The sequence below is a fragment of the Vidua macroura genome, chromosome 2, assembly GCF_024509145.1.
Source record: "Vidua macroura isolate BioBank_ID:100142 chromosome 2, ASM2450914v1, whole genome shotgun sequence".
In the NCBI taxonomy this organism is placed as follows: Eukaryota; Metazoa; Chordata; class Aves; order Passeriformes; family Viduidae; genus Vidua; species Vidua macroura.
Window position 1 is genome coordinate 101,828,330 of NC_071572.1, and position 21,189 is coordinate 101,849,518.

General features: G+C 38.3%; 1 protein-coding gene across 1 annotated transcript in view; it reads left to right on the plus strand.

Annotated features, from left to right (window-relative positions):
* The window catches only part of EPSTI1 (epithelial stromal interaction 1), a 50,350-nt gene extending 35,532 nt beyond the window's left edge, over positions 1–14,818 (plus strand). The window contains exons 8-12 of the mRNA XM_053970647.1: positions 2,402–2,485; positions 5,214–5,287; positions 7,218–7,315; positions 12,703–12,735; positions 14,199–14,818. Of these exons, the coding sequence (XP_053826622.1) occupies positions 2,402–2,485; positions 5,214–5,287; positions 7,218–7,305 (246 nt within the window). The 3' untranslated portion in view covers positions 7,306–7,315; positions 12,703–12,735; positions 14,199–14,818. The remainder of the gene's footprint in view (positions 1–2,401; positions 2,486–5,213; positions 5,288–7,217; positions 7,316–12,702; positions 12,736–14,198) is intronic.
* The last annotated feature ends 6,371 nt before the right edge of the window (positions 14,819–21,189 follow it).

Genomic DNA, 21,189 nt, shown 5'->3' on the forward strand with positions numbered 1-21,189 from the left:
GGGTATGGAAAGGGAGAAAAGATGTCTTGAAACCACTTCTACCTCCCTCTTGAAGCATCCAACACTTCAAACAGTGGGGAGTTTGCTCTTGTCACTATAGGACACGAGAAAACACGATGCGTGCCACTGCTATTGTAAAGGTAAAAAAGTAAGTTTATTTTCTGACTCCAGCATTTATAGTTTTCCAAAGGTGACAGTGGATTAGAGGGTGAAAGTGCCACCTCTCCAACGACACTGGACAAACTACCAGTCCATCAAATTTCTTCACCTCTCTGAAGGAATGCAAAAACAATAAGTTATTTACAGAAAATGTGTGAGAAACTTTGTTACAAGAATGTAAACGCAGAAGCCTTTAGAAAATCTTAAAAAATCAGGGCAATATGCTCTTTGGCAAGGAAGGCCTAGCTCTGCAGCTTTTGTACGATGTGAGTATTGAACTGTGAAAACAAGTGAGCTCATGTCCGCACGACTGACTTGGATTTCAGCATTTTGTTGTGCTGTCTTCATATCCATACAGAAGTGGGTGGATGGCTGAAGGAACACTGAACTATTTCAGTTGTACAGGTCCTACTTTTAGCCTTGGCCTTCTGCTTTGCCTGCCTATGTGTGGCCTTCTCATTCCATGTTTTGACAGGTTTCTCAAAAAGTTGTGCCAAATTGCATCCCATAGTTCATCTTTCACTCCACCAGCCTCCAAGCAGATAAAATACATCATTTATCTGTACTGTTCTTTAGTATAGCTGACATTATACTTATCTTTTTTGTAGCTGCATTTCTGTAGCTTATTATACTTGTCTTTTGTGTGGCTGCATTTCTGTAGCTTTGTGAATCAAATAATCACTTGTTTGTAATGCAGATAGCAAAGTCTTCCCAAACAGCTTGGATGAGGTCCAGTCTATAGGCATAGACACAGCCTCTGAGCCAGGAATCCAAAGGACATAACCAGTGAGTTCTTATCTAAATAAACTTGGCCTGGCACCAAAATGCTAAACCAGTAGGAAAACTAGGACTCTAATTTGGATGTTACCTTGAATGTGTCCTTTGGTGTAATTAAAAGATTTAGGAGCAATGTATTTGAAATAGTGAAGTATGATAAGCTTAGGACATGCCTAACATGCATGCTAAATATATGTGGGTGTGATTTTTTTGAACTTGAAAAACATGTTCTGAAAACAGTCTGGGACAATGTGATGCAGATCAAAGTTTTTTTCCCCTCACATCATTTCTTGGATAGTGATATTAATTTAGAACACCTAACTCAACTATCCTTGCCAAATGTTACTTTACGTCCATGAACAAATTTGACTTGTTTTGAGTGACTCTGTCATTGATGACTTTTTAGGCCTGCTTATTTAATCAAGCTCATAATTAATTTTAATCCTGGCTTTCAAAGTGTGACCAATCCTGTGTAGATTTTTATTGTCTTCCAACTTGATTAACATATTCTCCACACAATTCTCCAAGCCATTACGGAGAGTAATGAATAATATCGGACCCAGAATGAGTCTCCCTGGACACATGTAGCAACTTCTCCCAGCTCAAAATTGAGCTATTAATAACTTCTTTCTCTATTCAGTCTTTTTAGCAAATTATGTGCCTGTTGTTTTAATGGTGTCATTCTGCATGCATATATCAAATTTTGGAAATAGTCTGTAAACCTGTAACAAATTCCTCACTTAAGTCAAATCTGCACAATTCTTGTATTAAATTATACTGGCTCATTTTTAGTGTGCTACCCTATGTCCCTGCTCAAAGAGCTTACAGTAGAAGTTCCAGTGTATAATACCCTAAGGATCCTCTAAGACCCTAATTGCAGCTTGGCTTTTTGCAAACAATTACAACTTGTGAAAGACCAGGGCTAGTTATTGTAATGAAAACCTATTGCACAGTTATTACATTATTCATGATGTGTAATTCACATTTTCAATTTTCTTGGTGCCTCACAAATAATAGCAGGTTTGATCTCTCCTGTTGCCCTACCTCCACAAAAAAATCCTGTGTTTCCCTCTACTACAAGGCCTCCATTCTGCTTTTTCATCTTGGTAATGTTTTCATTACTTTTCTTTCTTCCCAGAATACCCCATCTCACTATCATACATCCTGACTGTGTTTTCTGGCTGCTCAGGATATCTTTATGGTCGTCACTGAGACAGAGAACAGCACTTGCTGTGACTACCTGGGTGTGATGCACAGGTGGACATTCAACCAAACAGAATGACTGAGGCTCTAGGCCACTTCTTGTTTAAATTCTAGTCTTGAGACTAATCTGTTTCTTAAGTAACGGGAATCATTCGACCATTTATGTTTGTTAATTACCCATATAACATTTTGAGAATAAGGTTTGGGAGTTTGGCCCTGCTCTCACCACACCAATATATTTTTATTTTCTGCTGAACAATAGAAAAGAAGCCATGCTTATAAGCAAGCTCTTCGAGAGGATGAAAACAGAAGATTAGAGGAAATGAGGCAAGAACAACGGAGCAAGGTAATTATACATTAACAGTTTACATATTGTATCATTTTTGCATGCTGTGAAAGTAATTAAATACACTGATTACCTGTAGCCTATGCACAGAGCTTCTCTTTAGCAGAAGTGATTCAGTCGCTGTTTTCAAATATTGTGAGAGAGATGAGTCAAGCTGTAAAATTTGAACAGGCACAGGACAATTATCTTCTGAGTTCAAGGCTGTTTGCATCTGGAAAATGAGCTCCTTTTCACCTCTCCACTTGAATAATTGTGCAGAGGGTTTTTTGACCATGGCAACCGATTTCATAGGCTAAGGAAACCAGTTTACTCTCTTGCAGGCAGAATTCATCTTACTGAAAGGAATTAAGGATGATCTTTCTGAATTGTCTCTTTCTAGAGAATTGAGGGCCATGGGCCTGGCTTTTTCAAATGGGGATGTGGAAATGCTCAGGTTTCCTGTTAATTATAGTATGCCTCTCTGTGTAGCTGACTACCTAACTAAAGAGTTTTGAATTGTCTAAAAAGCAGGCATGCCATAACTGCAACTTTGAACTCCCATATTCTGCATATGCATCATGCACTGCCTGAAGTGTGTAGTCCCTCTGGTATAGATTTGGGTACCATATCCACATAAAGTTCATCTGCCAAAGGTGATGGCACTGTGCAGTTACCTGTCTTGGCTCCAGGTTTGACTGTGAAAGTACAGGGAGGGCAGCACTTGAAAATCTAGCAAATCATTTGAAAATATGTGAGCAAGTGCTGAGCCACTTGCTGTCCCTCTGCTCTTACTAACATCCACATTAATGTTAAGCTACTTCCCCAGTGGGAGAATTTTAGCACAACAAATTCCATACAGTTTCTTCTAGAACTGGAGAAGTTAGTCATTCCCTGTCACTGATATCTTTCTTTATATGTTGTCCTCATTTCATAGTATTCTTACAACTAAAATACTGGGGAAAAAAGATGGGGCAAAAGGGAGTCTCTTCATTGCTATCCCTTCAGGTATATGCTTATTCCCAGAACCGATACTGAGGAAAAATTTTTTAAAAGCCAGCCTGGATGGGTGTAAGGCTGATTCCTGTTGTAGTCTGTACATGGATCCTTCCAAAGAGAAAATAACTACAGATGTAAATTAGCACGCCCCTAATTCATGGGTTTGGTTTAAGGGACTTGTGTAGAGCTGTAGACTCTTTAGCAATTTCCATGGGCTGCTAAGGAGGTGTTGGCTGCTTCTAAGGCTCCTCTTGTTTGCTGTGTGGTTCCAAGGTCTCCTTGCCTTCACAGTTGCTGCTACCTATTGTGCAGAGTAGTGCACTACTTACAAACCTACTGTAAATAATATGGATTTTAAGGGCTCCAATAATTGTCCCTCAGATATATGTTGGCTCGTTTCTACTTCAAACTAATATTTATTAAAGTAATTGTGAATTCTATCTTGTGTGTACCTCCTAACACGGTGTAGCTATAAAATGTGTAGGTATTGTCAGTTCCCTTTTTTTCTTCAGAAGAGGTGTTAGTATGTATTGCTTGATTTAGAAATTTTCAGTACACTTTGAACACTGCATCATATACACACAATATATTTCAGAACATTACTCCAAGAGAGGAGTCGACGTATTGGAAAGTCAGATACCGAGTTTTAATTTTCAGGTTGAATAGTTATTTAAAATAGTGAAAATTGAGGTTGGCTTTTTTATTTCTTAATCCTGTTTCTTCTTTTAGGGCTAGACAAATATTGATACACAACACATTCTCAGTTATTGATTTTCTCCATACATTTATTGCATAGTTTTTACTTAATGTTCCACTTAAATTGATTTAAAAAAAAAAAAAAGTCATGTGGTTCCATTCAGTTATTGAAGCTTTTATCTAAGCACATCATTTTATTTTAGTTTCTATTCCTACTGCTGTGCAGTTGCTATGGAAAATATGAAAGATGGATCTGTTCCTATGCCTTCCCCCTTGCCCTGTAAGCCAAATCCTTTGCAGAAAGATCTGTTGCAGGGTGTGTTGCAGGCAGAAGGAGCTGGACAAACAAGCACACATACAAACCAGAGTCATACAAACTGTGTTTTCTTCACAGTTCTGGCTAAAATTGCATGAGCAAACTCTCCTCTGAAAAGAATTCCCTTTGACACTATTTATATACCTTAATACTATGTAAGGCTGGTAGTTTGCTGCAATGCTGGGGGCTTGTATATGTTTCCACCACGCCATTTTCAACAAGTACCATTTTCCCTCCTCACCCTGAAGGGAGCTCCAGGGAGCTGGAGGTGACACACCACATCACATAGCCCAGATCTCATCTTCTGCTTGCACTCTGTAGAGGCAGGAGGTGAAGGACATGTCTCCTTCCTACTCTGTGGGCATGACAGCTGTGTCTGTTCCTGACTTTGGCTTTCGTCCCCCTTTGACCCACCAGGAAATTCAAATCTGTGTTTTGGGACAAAGGGGAGCAGAGTGGTGTCTGGCATACCCCCTTAAATGTAGGACTATAAATGTCTGAATCCTGTAACTTCCCACTTTTTAAGGCACAAACAAAAAATTATCCACATGCTGAACAGAAAAAACAGCTCAGTTTTTAACATAGTGCTGGCACATAAGGAAAATGCTGTTGAGAGAAGTTCTGACTTTAACTGAGGTTAACATTATGTGGAATTAATAGGGTTTGCAGCATAAGTATGTTAATTAAAAGTAAGTTAGTTTATTTGTTTATTTCTTTGTTTTTCACTTCTATCATTGCCAGGCTGAATTGCTGGAATTTAAACAAAAGCAGGAAGAGGAAACCAGGACAAGAGCACTTAAAAATGAACAGAGGAGGTAAGATGCAAAAAATGCAGAATACACTCAAATTGAATTTCCACCTGGAAAGGGTCTCAAAATTGCAAGCACTCATGCTTTAGAGGACTATTGCAATGAGGATCCCTGACCTCATCTCTGGTTTAGCTTTGCTTTCAAATGAGCCACTAATATCCATGATTACAACTGCTCACTGCGTGCAGTATGACCCAGAGTGCCTTTCTCACTTTATTTATCCTATCAGGATAGGATACAGCATAGGTTAGAAACTATTAATAGTTTTATGGATGACTACCAGCTTCAGCTGGGACACACTTGATCTGTGTATCTGTATATGAACCCAGATATCTATATATTTTTATTTTTATATCTGTATTTTTATTTATTTTAGAATGGTCTACTTTGTCCATGCTTCATCTTGTGGTTGACTGTCTCTGAAGTTAGCAGACAGAGCTAAACCTGGGATTTGGTATCGATTCAGATGGAACCTGCAGTGCAGCAAGGCCTTCTGCAGCTGCATTTCTTTGTGCCCCAGGCTGTACCACACTGCTGTGACCTCTCTGTGCTCAACAGTTCTCATCTTCCACTTCTGTTACTTAACTGACTTTTCATTATCCTGAAGCACATCTTTAGTCTCAACTTTGTTTTCTGCTGGTGAAAAGAAACAATGCTCAGGCTCAAAAGTAAAAACAACATTTGTTTCTTTTTTTTTTTTAATCATTATGTAAATACTAAAAAAAAAAAAACTTCTGTACGCAACCACTCTTCAGACTGATTTAGTTTTTTTTTCTTTAGCAAAGACATTGAAATAATTACCCATAGAAGTTAATGAAGGATTTTTAATTCCATCCATCTCATATGCCTAGACAGAAATAACCCAGTATTTTGCTTTTTATCTCATTCTTACCAACACCTTTGTAAAACATTAAAACAACAGTCATGTCTAAGCATGTGTGTCAGTCCTAAGCAGTAAATAAGGAGAAAAAGAAACAGTTTTCCAAAGAATCATAGAATGATTTGGGTTGGAAGGGCCCTTAAAGGTCATCTAGCTCCAACCTCCCTCTCATGTACAGGGACACCTTCCACTAGACCAGGTTGGCCCCATCCAACCTGGTCTGGAATACTTCCAGGGATGGGACATCCACAGCTTCTCTGGGCAGCTTGTGCCAGGGCCTCAGCACCCTCATAGTGAAGAATTTCTTCCTGGTATCCAATCTAAATCTACTCCCTTTCAGTCCAAAGACATTCTCCCTTGCCCTGCCCTTTATCACATGACCTTGTAAAAAGTCCTTCTCCATCTCTCTTGTGGCCCACTTTAGGTACTGAAAGACTGCTGTAAGGTCACCCCACAGGCCTCTCTTCTCCCTGCTGAACAATCCCAATGTGAAAATATTTAAAACAGATTGAAGAAAACCGTGTATTTGTCCATGCTTTCCAGATTGATAGAGCAGTGCTAGAAAATGCTAGAATTTCACAGCTGGATGTTAGAGAAAGTTGTCAGCTGCATAAATTGTCTCTATTAGTAACAAGCTTAAGTGGGTTCTTCCATTTTTAATTAGGAAATCAGTACTTCTAGAAACTTTCCTTGTGCGCTGAAGGCTGAAAGATTACCTAAGGTGACTTGTCAAAATATGTAACCTCCCTAAAAAGGTGGGTGGTGGTACCAGGTCATCTTTCTATGGAGAATTTTGGTGCATTACGAACAGCAGCCAAGATATGCCTCTTAATCCCAACAGGCTGATCCCAGGATAAAGATGCATCTGGTGAATTGAAAATTAAGTCCACCTGATCTCATGCCCATCCATGGTTATGCAGCACAGGCTTGAAAAATACAGGAAGATGGGCACTGAACAGATGGGAAGGGAAAGCCACTCACAGAATGTTAAGTTTCAGTAGTTTGTGAACTTCTCAGCTGCCTTCCATCATTATTCATTTTTTATTGTACTTTAAGGGTAAATAATGCTTTCCTGGACCGACTCCAAAACAAAACACAGCCTAATAACATCTACCACCCTGAATATACTGGACTACCTCAATAATGACACCTTGGTAAGTTTTTTGGTACAGAATGGAAAATCAAAGAGATTGTTTAAACACTGAATTTTTTTCCAGATGCTATTGCGTGTCTGTGTGTGTTTAGCCTGCCTGACAGAACTTACAGCCCTGGCTGTCTGTCCTTAATACCTTTCAAGAAGAAATTCTGTCTAAAATATAAGCTGTTCAAATGGGAGGAGGGAGGAACAGCTGCTCTTGCAGCAGAACTCAGTGGCCTTGTGTGTGAGGTACTCACTGCAAGGAGCCACATCCGAGGTACTTCCTTAACTTCAGAACAAGGATAGTGAAATCATTAGGGATTTTTTAAAAGTCTTTAAATTAAAGATGCTTGGATATGCTGTAAATATTTTATTATGGCATTGAAGTTAGAGGGAAAAAATCCAATCTCTGTATCTCTATCTATTTAATCTATCTATCTATATCTTTTCATGTATAACTGTTCATTTTTTTAGCTATATAAAATTATGACAAAGAAGGCTCAACTACATTTCATTTAAAAACAGTATTTGTAGGGATTCTTTGAAGAAAAGATGTCTTGACTGTAATCTATTAAACATCCATTCATTTTTTCAACTGTTCTAATGAGACATTAATGTGACTGTTGTTTAGAATTGCACTTTTCGGTGTAAAAAAAATAATTATATGTATTCCCCATCATGGAATTTTCCATAGGTTGAAATTCTATTGATGAAAGGACCCTAGTACAGAAATGGAAGAGTTAGGAAGACTAAGAAGCAAAATGATGAGAGTCTAAGAGAATTTAGTGTGTGTGACAGTGTAGAGAAAGGTGTTTAGTTGATAAAATATAAAAGCTTGAATTGAATTAATTGGTGAGGATCTGTATGTTAGCCAGTGAACACCAGGAAGAGGTCAGTTCCAGCATCTCCAAAGTCAAGGCATAGTTAAAAAGCAGATATTCTTGCTACTGGAATTTTCCATGTACTGGAAGTGGGAAGAGGTTGTCTTCATCACTATAAGCTTTGTGCAAGCCCTGGCTTCAGGAACCTCGTGCTGATTCTTGCTCTTGGTGAGAGGAGACAGGACATGGCAGCTCAACCTCCCATCAGGTCTGTGAGCTTTATGGATCTGAAACACAAAGCACATCTGGCAGTCCAGAAGCTGATGGAAGCCACATTACAGATGTCCAGGCTAGTTAAAGAGTGTGAGTAAGAGAGCACAGTGTATGGCAGGCCTGAGCCACGTCCTGAAGGACAGCATGTCTGCAGATAGCAGAATTAGAGACTGCAGGCGGGACACAGCCATCTGATACGTAGTGAAAGTGCGAAAGGTAAAGTCTGCTGGAGGGTGCCTGGTTAACAAGGGCAACAAGGACACTGTGTGTCTTTTGTCCCTATTTGTGTACTGTTTCCTGAAAAACTCCAAGGAAAATGTGTGACACAGCCAAGATCCCCAACATCTTACGCGAGCATCTCCATCAGAACACCTGCCTTCACCCCTGGGAACCTTGCCATTGTCAGCAGAGGTGGCAGGGGTTTGCCTTTAGCCAGATGCACACACCCTCTTTCACAGGGCGCGTGTTGGTGCCAGCAAATGAGTGTGCTCAGCCTAGGTGTGGGTATTCTCAGCTCAGTCAGAGAGAAAGAGAAAGGTTTTCTAACCAGGCAAGAGCCTGGGAAACAGTTGGGAAAGAATGTAAATAATTCTCTAATCTATCTTGTTATTCACATTGTTTATAAATATGTTCTGCTACTGTACGTCATTCACTGCCCACCAATGGTGTGACATGTTTTTACTCTAAGACCAATGAAATTAGTCTTCTCGATGTTCTCTATATATAGAGTGGTACATTTAAAATAAAGAGAGAACTCATTTTCTTAGCCTTCTGATCTAGAGTTCTCTGTTCCCGTCCTGCTCAACAGCGTCACCCAGGCACAGCAGATGACTCTGTGATGTATGCAGCCAGTCCATGTGAGGTTTTTTAAAAATATATATATTCAAATAATGCATCAACACAAATGCAATAAAGTCCCATGTTGGAAGTGATGAATGTCCTACTCTGATATTTACTTAATGACTCCCAAGGAGCCTGCCTTCTGTTGGGTAATGCTAGATCTTTTTTTCCTTTATGTTATAACTTGAGATTTGAAGACTAAACAGAGCAGGAAAATACTAAAATATGAAAGAATATGTCATTATGGAAAGGAATTAAAAAATGAGTATTGGCAACAAGTACAAGAAAGAAAAATAATCTCTCAAAAGATAGGCTGGAGGCAGCAATCTTAGTGTCTTGGATTATACCAAGATTCTTCTCCTTTCCATAGGGATTTAAAAAGAAATGAGCTGAACTCCAGGCAGGGCTTACAAGTCATGTAGTCTGCAGCCTGGCATTTTACATTACAAGGGAACTAACTGAAACAGGTCAGACTATATACTAAGATTAAAAGAAGGTAAAAAGGTTCCCAAAGTAAAGACCTGAAGGTAATTTTTGAGCCCATTCCATCTGTGCAGTGGCACCAAAGAGGAAATATTTGTTCTCTTTCCCTCTTGTATTTTTTTTCCTGTTTGAACTCTTTACAGTCACGACAACTTCACACTTAACAGAAACTGAATGTTGTGCTCTATTGTTGATGTACCTACTCTTTTTCCACTGTTAGTTCTATTAGCCTGGTTTCCTAAAGAAATGAAGTTTGTATGATCATGCTGTCTGCATGTAATAAGGTTTTCCAGCTGCTGGCCAATCTTAGCCAAATTTGAAAGGGATTATAAGTCTCAGAGATAATTAAATTTCTGTGTATTTTGTGAAAACAGTGACTAGCATAGAAGACAGCCTAAAACAGTGCCCACTCTGAGGGGTGGTGCATTCCCTGCATTGTTTGACTGCAGCCCTCTGGCGGATCAGCGTGGGCACAGCTCCAGAGCAGCTGCAGCTCCGCCGTGATTTCCTGGAGGCTAGGGGATTCAGAAAGGGCATGGATATCACAAAAGACATGGAGAAAAGGGGAGGAGGCTGAATATATTGCGTATGTCTGGGAAGAGGGCAGGAGAGCAGTTACATTGTCCAATTGTCCCCTAAGCAATAGGAAACGAGTTTTCATTAATTCAAATGCCCTCCAGACATTTTGTGTTTTATTAGGAATATTTATAAGCTGTTATATCAAGAAGGAGCTTCATGACTGTAATTTTTCCTGCCTTTTTGATTATAAATGGCAGGACACTCTCTCAGTGGCTATGTAGTTTCCTTTTTTAATGGGAAAACAATATAATGAAGTTCCACTTCTATCTGTGAGCTACTGCACCCTTGAGAAAGCCCCAAGTCTTGCTGTATGCTATCAAGAAAGTTTTAATGCCTTTTGCACTGCCTTTGACATAAGGATAAACCTTTCAGGATAGGAGGATAAGAAAATTACCATTGTCCTTTCAATATCCAAGCTTAATAAACAAGATTGTATCATGGAATCACAGAATGGTTTGTGTTGGAAGGGACCTTAAAGATTATCTAGTTCCAACCCGCCTGCTATGGGCAGGGACACCTTCCACGAGACCAGGTTGCTCAGAGCTCCAGCCAACTTGGCCTTCAGCACTTCCAGGGATGGGGCAACCACAGCTTCTCTGGGCAACCTGCTCCAGTTCTTCACCACCCTCACAATAAAGAATTTCTTCCTAATTTAATCATGACTCATCTGGGACTTAGAAGTGAGACAGTATTTTTTCACTGTTTTGGCACAAGTGATCAGTAAAACACTTTTGTTGTTACAAAAACAGTTTAAAATAGTTGCACATTTTGTTACTCAATGCCTCATGAGATTTGTCCATATCCAAGTATGTAAGGATTTGCAGAGACCAAAATCTAATGGATGGCAAGCCTGTAACAGAGGCCTTGTTATTTTTTTGCATTAAAATGGGGCACTGTCAAGTACCCTTTTGTTTATTCTGTAAATGGGGAAGAGGTCACATTGTGAACATATGAAATTTATCAGTCTACTCTTCTTTAATTAAATATTAGTTGTCTTGCTGAAACTCTCTGAGCCATAGCAAACCCAGAATCTAGAAGGCAAAGTGACATATTACATCTTCCTGTCTCATGTCTCCATTATATCCAGTGCGATGCATAAGAATGAGAAATGCTCCCTTCAGTGCTGACTCTGCTCTTTCAGTGGATGCATAATTCTAGATATTTGCTGTGGAAAGCAACTATGCCCTGAATACACAGGTGTACTGGGACAGGAAACCCCATTCTCTTCCTTTCCCATGTGCAGAACAGGAACACAATAAGATGCTGCATAAATTTGTTTTGAGGAAATATGATTTACAGATAAAACTATTTTGAATAAACATGGTCTGTGGGTTTGCACTTTGTTTAGTTCTTGCAGCATGACCCATGGGAAAGTTTCTTTGGAGTCTCAACCACCACTTGATTTATGCCATTTGTGACCAGTTGAAGAGGGAACAAGTCACAAAGTTTACTGTTGCATGGCAAAAAGAGCCACAGCTCAAAGGCCCCTGAAGTCACAAGGCCAGCATGCTTGCCACAGGTTTTTGTAAACAATCCGTCTTTAATATACTTTCAGAAGGATCAAGTTGCACTAAAAATGCTGCTTTCCCACAACAAAGAAAAGGCTTTTACTTAACATGGGAATATTGAGAAAATAATATTTGTATAAAAAGGGCCCAGAATGCAATCCACAATGGTTACATTTGTTTAAATGAATAATGTGATTTGCTAACTTAGCTTTAACTTGGTTAGTCTATGTATAATCTGACTTGAAAAGGTTATTAATTTGTTTCCTAAAACTGGTTGTTTTCTCGTTTGTTGGGTTTTTTCTTTTTACTGAGAGTAACATGCTTGTCCTTCGTGGCAGGAAATATAGAAACTACTTAGCAGAAGTATCAGCATCAACAAAGGGATCTCAGATGAGTGGGTCCAGGCAGGCTATAGCTCAGTTTAGTGATTTAGCTCTGGCAGGGCTGTCAAATGTCATATGCAGATGTGTTTCCCCTAGCTTGGTCTTAAGCTCAATCATTCTTTGCTTTAAGAATCTCATCCTCAATGAGAATAGTGGCAGTCTGGGCAGGAACAGAAGGAACTTCTCATTCTTTCAAACTGTGTGAGGTTAAGGATTGAAGAATCTGAAGATATCTTAAATACTTATAGATTTTTTTTTTTTCCTCAGCAGAAGCAAGATATGTTTATCCCTTGAGTCAGTACATCCTTCTATTTATTTAGAGTTCAAATCAAAGATGTTTCTTGTGAGGACTGGAATCTTGGAGAAGGGTTTGCTTGTTATTTTATATGGAGTTTCAAAAGGGCTTCAAATAAACAAGAAAGCTCCACACTGATGGATAACCATCATTCCTTGCATAAATATGTGATTATATTACACATTGTACTGTACTAATGCATTTTTTTTATTTTTATCCAGGAGTCAAATTACTTGGAGTAAAGGAGGAGCAAGGTAAGAATAATGAATTTGGTTGTTCTTTTTAGGACCTATGTCAGTATCAATTTAGCTTTGAATTTGACATTTAATGATGAAAACTTATGTAGTTTAATTTTGAAACAATATGAGGACAGATCTTAAAATAAATGCATTTCAACTCTGTGTTTGGGGGCCATATAATGGCACATACCTAATCTGAAACATGATTTTAGTAAAGAATCACAGAATATGTATTACAAGTAAGAAGAGTTGATGACGGCATTGAAGGCATCTTCAGGGAGTGCCTTGATATTTAGGCTAAAACTACAGCCATGTTCTCTACATCATAGACTGTGCCTGGATAAAGCTGAACAGCTGAGGAATGTGGCTGGGAGTGCAGGAGGTGACTTAGTAAACTTTCATTGTTCTTAAGTGAAAGGGATACCATTGTGGGCTGTGTTCTCCAACTATTTTTCATGAATGAAAAGGGAGACTATGCATATCAGTGGAGGCTGTCAGTAAAAACATCACTACTGAATCAGAGAAATCAGACCCTCTGTTTTAAAATGTCCTTTTCTTAAGTCTCATTGCATCTGTATTCCTTTCTGAAAAGGGGTTCCCTACTCTAATTCTCAATTCTGATACAAGTATTCCTGCAGAGCATTTACTTCTAGGCTTAGACACTTTTGAAGCAAGTTTGGGAACTGACAAAGATTATATGTTCCTTAGGAGATGCATCTGGCATAACTTTTTTTCCCTTTTTTTGAGACCTGACATTTTATGAAAAGGAATGTAAAATAATCAAACTTTTAAAAGCCCTTTGCTTCCAACCCTTCTCCCACAAATCTAGATATGTGACTTCCTTCATAATTTGCTACTCCAACAGTTATGTTAATATTTTTGCAGCAGGGCTTTTTTCTGAAGACAGTATCTAAATAATATTGTTTCCCATGAGTTGTCTTTTCAGTTTTATAAGAAGTAAAATTATTATTAAAAATTTACTCAAATTCACTAAAGAAATGACAATGTGTAGATAAAGGCAATTCCCTGGAGGGGCAGAAATGGCTATTTTTTGCAGTCCACAGTTCTACTAGGTTTTATAACCTGTGGACAGCTGAAGGAGTTCAATGCATTGGATCCTTTGTTGTTTTCACCATATTTACAATACCAATAATATATTTACATATGAACTGTATAAGAAATATGGATGGGTGTATTTTTGTTTTACTGTTGTTCTGAAAACACATTTCAGCCTGCTATGTTAATATACTGTTCAAAGAGTTATTAATATGTCTGCAGATAATTAGGACATTTTGTGAACTAAATTTACAAAAATATAGAAATCCCTTTGTGAAGGCTTTACATAATTAAAAGCTAAAACCTGTTGGAAGAAAAGGAAGATTTTATATTCCAGCGGACTTAATCCCTGAGAAGTTGACTTTGAATTTTGTTTTTGCTGTAAAAGATAAATTTTAATTGTTTTCTCCCTCTTGTTACAGGGTATTGTAGAAATATTCACTTTTATCTGGCCTAGGCCAAACGACCTCATAAAAGCTCCAAGAAACTGCTCTTTATTGTGATTCTTTTCTTACCCTGACTTCAGCTGCACACTGTCTTCATGAGCAATCTGCAGAGACTGGTTTCTAGCTGTCATTATTCATGCATACATATTTGAAACAGCTGATTATGAAAATCCTATTTAATTTTTAATAAGAATATGTGTAATTTTTTTTTTCATAAATTGTTTTGCCTCTTGGAGAATGTAATTATCCCAGTCTTCATGATCTCTGGAAAAGAAGACATAAGTGATTGCAGAAACTGCAGTAATATCTGTGTTTACTTGCTGCTCTTTACCCAGAAAAAAGACAGAGACAATCTGAAAAAGCAGGTAGAGAGTTTTCTTTTGGGAAGAGAAGGAGAAATGTTGCTGGGGTTTTGTTTGTTTGTTTGTTTTCTGTTTGTTTTTGTGGAAGTTTTGTGAAATTATTTTACTCTTGTACTCAATAGCAGACACTCAAGAAGAAAAATGTGCATTGTAGACAGTATCTTTTAAGTAAGTTCTTAGAAAAATACATAACATGAAATAAAGAAATAAAGCTTGAAATAACACTGAAATGTATTTGATCTCTCCACATCTTTTGTGATATGAAGTAATATTTTTTCTCTTTGTCTGTTTTACCATGGTAACTTCTGTTACAGGAGTGGGGAACACTACTCCAACATTATCTTTAGTTTCCTGCTTTTCTTTGTCCCTCGAGTCCTTGTGTCTCCCTGTCTCTGAGACAGCTGACAACATTTTAATGCTTTCTAAAAATCATCATATATGACCAAGATACTTCTAATGTAAAAAGGTTCACAGTGCATGTTACATAAACCACGCAGAGACGAAAAAATGCAAATATGTCTTTGGCTGAGTTAAAGGTCTCCAGAGCAATTTTGTTCAGCATGCAGGCATACCATGATATTTTTCCATCATCCTTGCAATACGGAAACTTCATAATGAGTTACCTGAAGGTGTTTTTGAACCATGGATGTTGCAATGCTTGCTTTCCCTTGTGGGACACTCTGTAGTTGTCTTTGGTTCAAACAATCACACAAATCTCTCATACTGCTGGCTAGCTGATGTTCATAGGGAATGCTGGAGACTTGGCAATATTTTCTGGTTTAGCCTTTCTTTAGGTAAAAATTCCTGGAAAAATTTCTTGGGAAGACTTTTCCATACCTACACAGTGGTACTGTATTGCAAGTGGTATCTGGCTGTGTCATTGGACTTCTCCTTTGGAAATTAAATTTACCTCTCCCTCCACGAGATCACTCACCCAGCCTCCTTTGGTAGATATTAGGGCAGAACGTCTGCAGAGTGGGCAGTATATACATGCATATACATATATTTTAAAGGAAATACCTTCGCTGTAGTCAGACCCTACTATTGTACTCTAATGGGACTCACAGTTGTAGGTGGTCTTTTTGAAGCAGTGAACCCAAAGGCTGAGTGGGAGGGGAAATCATCATTGTCCCCAACAAGTTAAAATTCAGTCAAACTGTGTTGCTATGTTTCTGTATCCAATGAAAAAGAACTTTTTATTAACGTGCTACCTTCACATTCAGGAACAATGATGTCAAGTCACCTTGAATAACTTCTTCTATTAGGCCTTTTGCTTTCTTTTGGCTGTCTTCAAAGTGCTTCCCCTTATCCAGCATTTCAATCTCTTTTTTTGAAATGCTGTCTACAAACTATTTCAGACATTAACTATTCCACTCCTTTTAATGGAGAAATAGCAGAATTTCTCCTCCCCTATCTTTCTGAACAGAACAAACAAATCTATATGAACAGTGGCCCAGGAAGTGTCTTTGACAGCCATGCCCTGCAATGGAGATGATAAGAAGTTACATCCATCCACAAATTGATGTTAGCAGGATGTCTGGAAAATGCAGTTCTTATCCTGTTGGAAAGCTTCCAGTATCTCAGCAGTACCACCTCCATACACACATACCCTGCCCAAACTGTAAGTTTGAGAGCAAAGGAATGTTACGACATCTCTTTAAGGGCATTATAATGAAATAAACTGGTGGTAGACTGGGAAAACAGCTTCAGATTTGTCGAGAGTTAGGAACTGGTAGTTGGGCATCTTTACTTGTTAAGAGTAAACATCTGATAAAGGTTTTCAAACTCAAATCATTTCTCTAGTTACAATTTACACAAACCAAACTAATTATCTTTGTGCTGTTGCATAAAACCAGATTTTATTACTGCATAACAGTAAATGGAGGGTTTGGGGGTTTTGTTTTGTTTTGTTTTTTAAATTGTTGTTACAATATAATTTGCACTGATGATCTCCTTGCTTATTTTAGAAAAAAAACCTTCCAGCAGGGAGTTGTGTGCATCTGGAAGTTGCAAGAGGAAACCCCCTTGCTTTTTCATTGCTGAGTCAAATTCATTTTAACAAACTGACTGAACCATTATGATCAGCTATTCTGAATTCCAATATAACTTGACAGCAAGAGTCCTGTGTTTAGATTTTATGCTCTGCCTGAATGAGAAACTACCTTTCTATGAAGAAATGTAGTATTTATTTAAGGACTTACAAGACTGACTCTCTGTTATGTACCCAAAAGTTGTTCCAATGGTTTATCTATTCCTACTTTTAAAACTATCTTCCTGACTCCTAGTATAAACTTACCAAGTTTCATAAAATTGTTAGTGAATTTTCTTAAGCATTTACTTGGTAAATTAGAGTTTTCTGCTCCTGAGACTCTTTCTTAATGTGCAGAATTTGGACCGCTTCATTCAATTTACAGGTTTTGTTCAGCTTTTATTTTAAAAATATTCCATATTTGAAGAAAGCCTTTGATGCAATGGGGTTTGGTGCAACTGTATCTTCTTTTTGGTATGTGCCCCACAGAATATTGTAAACTACTAGAAAGGGAGTTAATCCATAGCTTACATTTTATGGTACTCATCTGTGTTCAGTTCATGCCTGTGCATCAAGAAATTCAAATCCCTGTCTTCTGCCTTGGAGAACATTTTAACCACCGGGTTCTTTAGAGCAGTTCTCAGCACCCAGGCTATGTTGACTCTTCTGCTTTTAAGCAAAAGAATAGAAATTCATGTGAAATGAGAAGGCAACATGGCTTTATCTGTTCCATGAGCTGGATGTTACTGCTGTGGCCCATGCCATGACTCTGCTCCCCATCATAGTCTTTGGAGTTCTGAGCAACCTGGTCTAATGGAAGGTGTCCCTGCCCATGGCAAGTGTTTGGAACTGATGATCTTTAGGGTCCCTTCCAACCCAAACCATTCCATGATTCTATGATTCTAGTGGCTCCCTCACATTGACTCCTTCACACCTCCAGATATTTGTTTTCTCTACTTTTGCTTCTGGAATACAAACTGTTTGGCAGAAATATGTTCCACTCCCTAAGTATTCCCGCCTCATTGCCTTCAGTCATTCCCCTTTTCTTGTAATCCATGGGCTCTTCCTTAGTACTCTTGACTGCTTCAATAGGCTCTTTTTCTGCTCTAGCCTTTGGAATTAAAAATGGAAACAATACTATTGCTATTTGCTGCTTCAATGTAACATTTATTCTTTTGCAATCATTTCTCTTTCCTTTCTGACAGACCAATATGTTTTCTTGATTCCTCTGTATGTCCCCTATTTATCCCATCCTTTTCCATCTCCGTGTGGGGCTGCATTAGGAAGAGCATTGCCAGTGGGTCAAGGGATGTGATAATAATTCCCTTCTAGCCAGCAAGTGAGACACATCAGGGGTGCTGGGTCCAGTGCTTGGCACCCCGGTATGAGAAAGACATGGACATACTGGAGTGAATCCAGCAAGGGGCCATGAAGGTGATGAGGGGACAGGAGCATCTTTGATATGGGAGCAGACTGAGGGAGCAGTGACTGTTCAGCCTGCAGAGTGTAAGGCTCAGAGGGATCTTATACATGTGAGTAAATATTGGGAAGGGGGGAGTGAAGGACATTAATTCCGGTGTCCAATAAAAGGACAATGGACACAAGTTAAAATACAGAAACATTTAAACACACAAGCTTTTTTTTTTTTCTTCTTTTTGCTTTTTATTATTTTTTTTTTTCATAGCTTATCAGGCAGTGTCACAGCTTGCCCACATCCCTGGATTGTCCTGAGCAACCTGTCATCAGTGACCCTGCTCTGATCAGGACTAAATGCTGTAGCAGCCATGGGCAGGCACTCAGCTGATGCCAACACTGTTAGTAGAGGTGGGATCTTTCACTGTGACTGTCACTGGGTAGAAATGCAAGCTTGAAATGAGAAAATTCACCTGAGGTTCTTCAGTCTCTCATTAAAGACTTTCCAAATTTCAAACCATTCTAGGGATTTCATCAGAACTCCCTCTGATCTGCTCTCATTAAAAAGAGTGGGTTTATTTCTTGCCAACATTAATTCATTTTTTTTATTTCACTTTGAGCCCCCATTCCCTGTTCCTAGCTGTTTGATCTTTGCACTTAGCTCTTTAATTAAAAGAAGGCAAGCCAACTTTTCCTGCTGCCGAGACCTCTGTCTATGAGCTATCTTTATCTGTCATTCAGTTAGTGGCAACCACAGTCTTTACCACCAATTTCTCTTTCCTTCCCTCCCAATCCATGAACTCCCTTGAACTACATTTGGCTAAGAAAACCCTAACAGAAATGTTATTTTTGAAAGGTGATTCCCATTTAGTATTTTCTTTTAAGGTCTCTCTAGCAAATTCTCAATTTTCTTATCTAGACTTTGAAGTTTGAGCAGTTCTTTATTTTTATGTGAGAAAGTCATATGGCCTTGTTTAACTCTGCTCTTTTAACAAATGCACTTTTTGTCAGACTGGAAATCCCACCATAAATGCAACTCCTACCTATTCAAACTTTTATCTTTCATTAAGCTGTGTTGTCTGGTATTAATTATGCTGTTCACCCTTAATTCTTTATTGAGCACATTCTCTTTTGCTTTTCTAAGATTTTGCCCTGGGTAAGCATTAAATTGACAGACCTAAAGTTAGTTTTTCAGCACATTATCCTTTGGAAACATTAAAAAATGCATTTACTGTCTTCTCTGTTCAATCTTTTGGACAGTCAATATATCTCAGAGGATTTGTCCAGTATCCTTCTTTGAAAACAGCATTTTTACAGTCTCATCAGTTGATAAACCTACAGCCAGTGGTCCAAGTTTTCTGCTTTGTTGGTATTTAATAACTCACTGCATTACTTAAGGAATAAAAAATATATATTTCCCTATTCCCATCTGAAATAATCATCTGTCTGTTTCTCAAAAAATAAATATGTAGTCTATTGCTATCAGAAGTGAGGATTTTGCATTTTTGCCTCTTCCCTGGCATGGTGATGGCTATGGAGCTAATCTGTGGGGGTGGCAGAGCTTCTGTGCTGGTGTTCCTTTGATCTCTGCCTGGAGTGGGATGTTTTCACAAGCCATCATTCACGACTGGTGGCCGCTGGAGAAGCAGGGTATTTCGTTATTGTAAATTTCATCCTCACAGAAGATAATCTTTTAGTAGCGGTGGCTACTCCCCCAAGGAAAAAGTTAAGTCTTAGATTACAAAGGCAAAAATAAAAGTTATGAAAAAGTAACAAATGCAGTCTTGGCATAGCTCTGATAACAAAGGTCTTCTCCAACTCAAAGGTGTGAGTAATACCATGGCTCAGCAGCCAAGAGCAGAACAGCCAGGTTGAATCTTTACAACCAATTTCTTAGCTGATTGGTTCAATTGAATATGATCAATAAAAACCTAGGGAAAAAAAAAAGCATTTCTCACCTTAAAAATCTACAATTTCCTCCTTAATGTAAACTATCCTGTACTATTTCTTGCTCTGCTTTTGTGGAGAGACTCCACTGCTATTGACACTGTCTCCCCTTTTTTTTTTTTTTTTAAGGTGCAGAAAACTTGTTGGCATGCTGGCATGCTTGATTTGTATTTGGTTTGTTGATCTACATGACTGAAATGCTTCCTCCATCTTCATAGAGAGAGAGCCTGGTAAACAGATGTTGTGCTGTTTTAGCACATCTTGAAGGTCAGCAATTGCTAGCACAGCAGAGACCAGAGTCTTCAATCCTAGAAATTGGCCTGCTTGTCATTATTCACATACCTGATCCAACCACATTTAAATAAAACAAAGACACTTGTTACAATGAACTAATCCGGACCTTTTACTGGAGCTTAATGTAAGTGCAAACTTTGCAAAGGTAAAACCTGTAATACACAAGGAAGTTTCTCAGGTAGATTTCATCTAGTATGCCCAATTTGTTTTTAACCTGAATAAAATGGAAAACAAATAAACAGGAAAAAAAATAAAAAAAAAAACCCACCAAAATGTCCAAACTACAATAAAATACCAAATCAATAAAAAAAACCCCAACCAAACCCCCCCTTTTTCTTCCAGAGGCAGAAAATGGTTTTTCTAGGCAAGCTAGAATTTTTTTAGATTAACCTTTATTTTACATTACTTTTCAGAAGTTCTGCTGTACCTTTTCACTCTGGATCAATTCTGATGAATTTTCTGTTCTCTTGAACTTTTTTTCTTGTATGTGAGATCAAAACTCAAAGTGCCAATTACTTAACTCTTTAAATCAATGTCTCTCTTGTCTCTCCTTAAAAAAAAAAAAAAAAACAAAAAAAAACCACTGTTTGAAGCAGTGATTCATTCTGCTTTCTCTGTTTAATCTGAGAAAATACATTGCTTGCTCTTTGCACACTGATAATTGTCTCCAGAAGAAGGCAATAAAAAATATTTTAACTGAAATAGGATAAATTGATAACAAAAAACCACAGCCATAAAGCTAAAATAATTTCATATACAGATTCAACGTGATTTCTCTCTTACAAGTTTCAGCTCCTTTTGACTTCAAGTAAGATGGCCAGCACTTGGGTATCCTGCAGGTTACCACAAAATGGACCTGCAGAAAGGACAACTTTTAGGACTTGAGAGTGGGTCTGTGGGCTAATGAACTAGTACTGAAAAC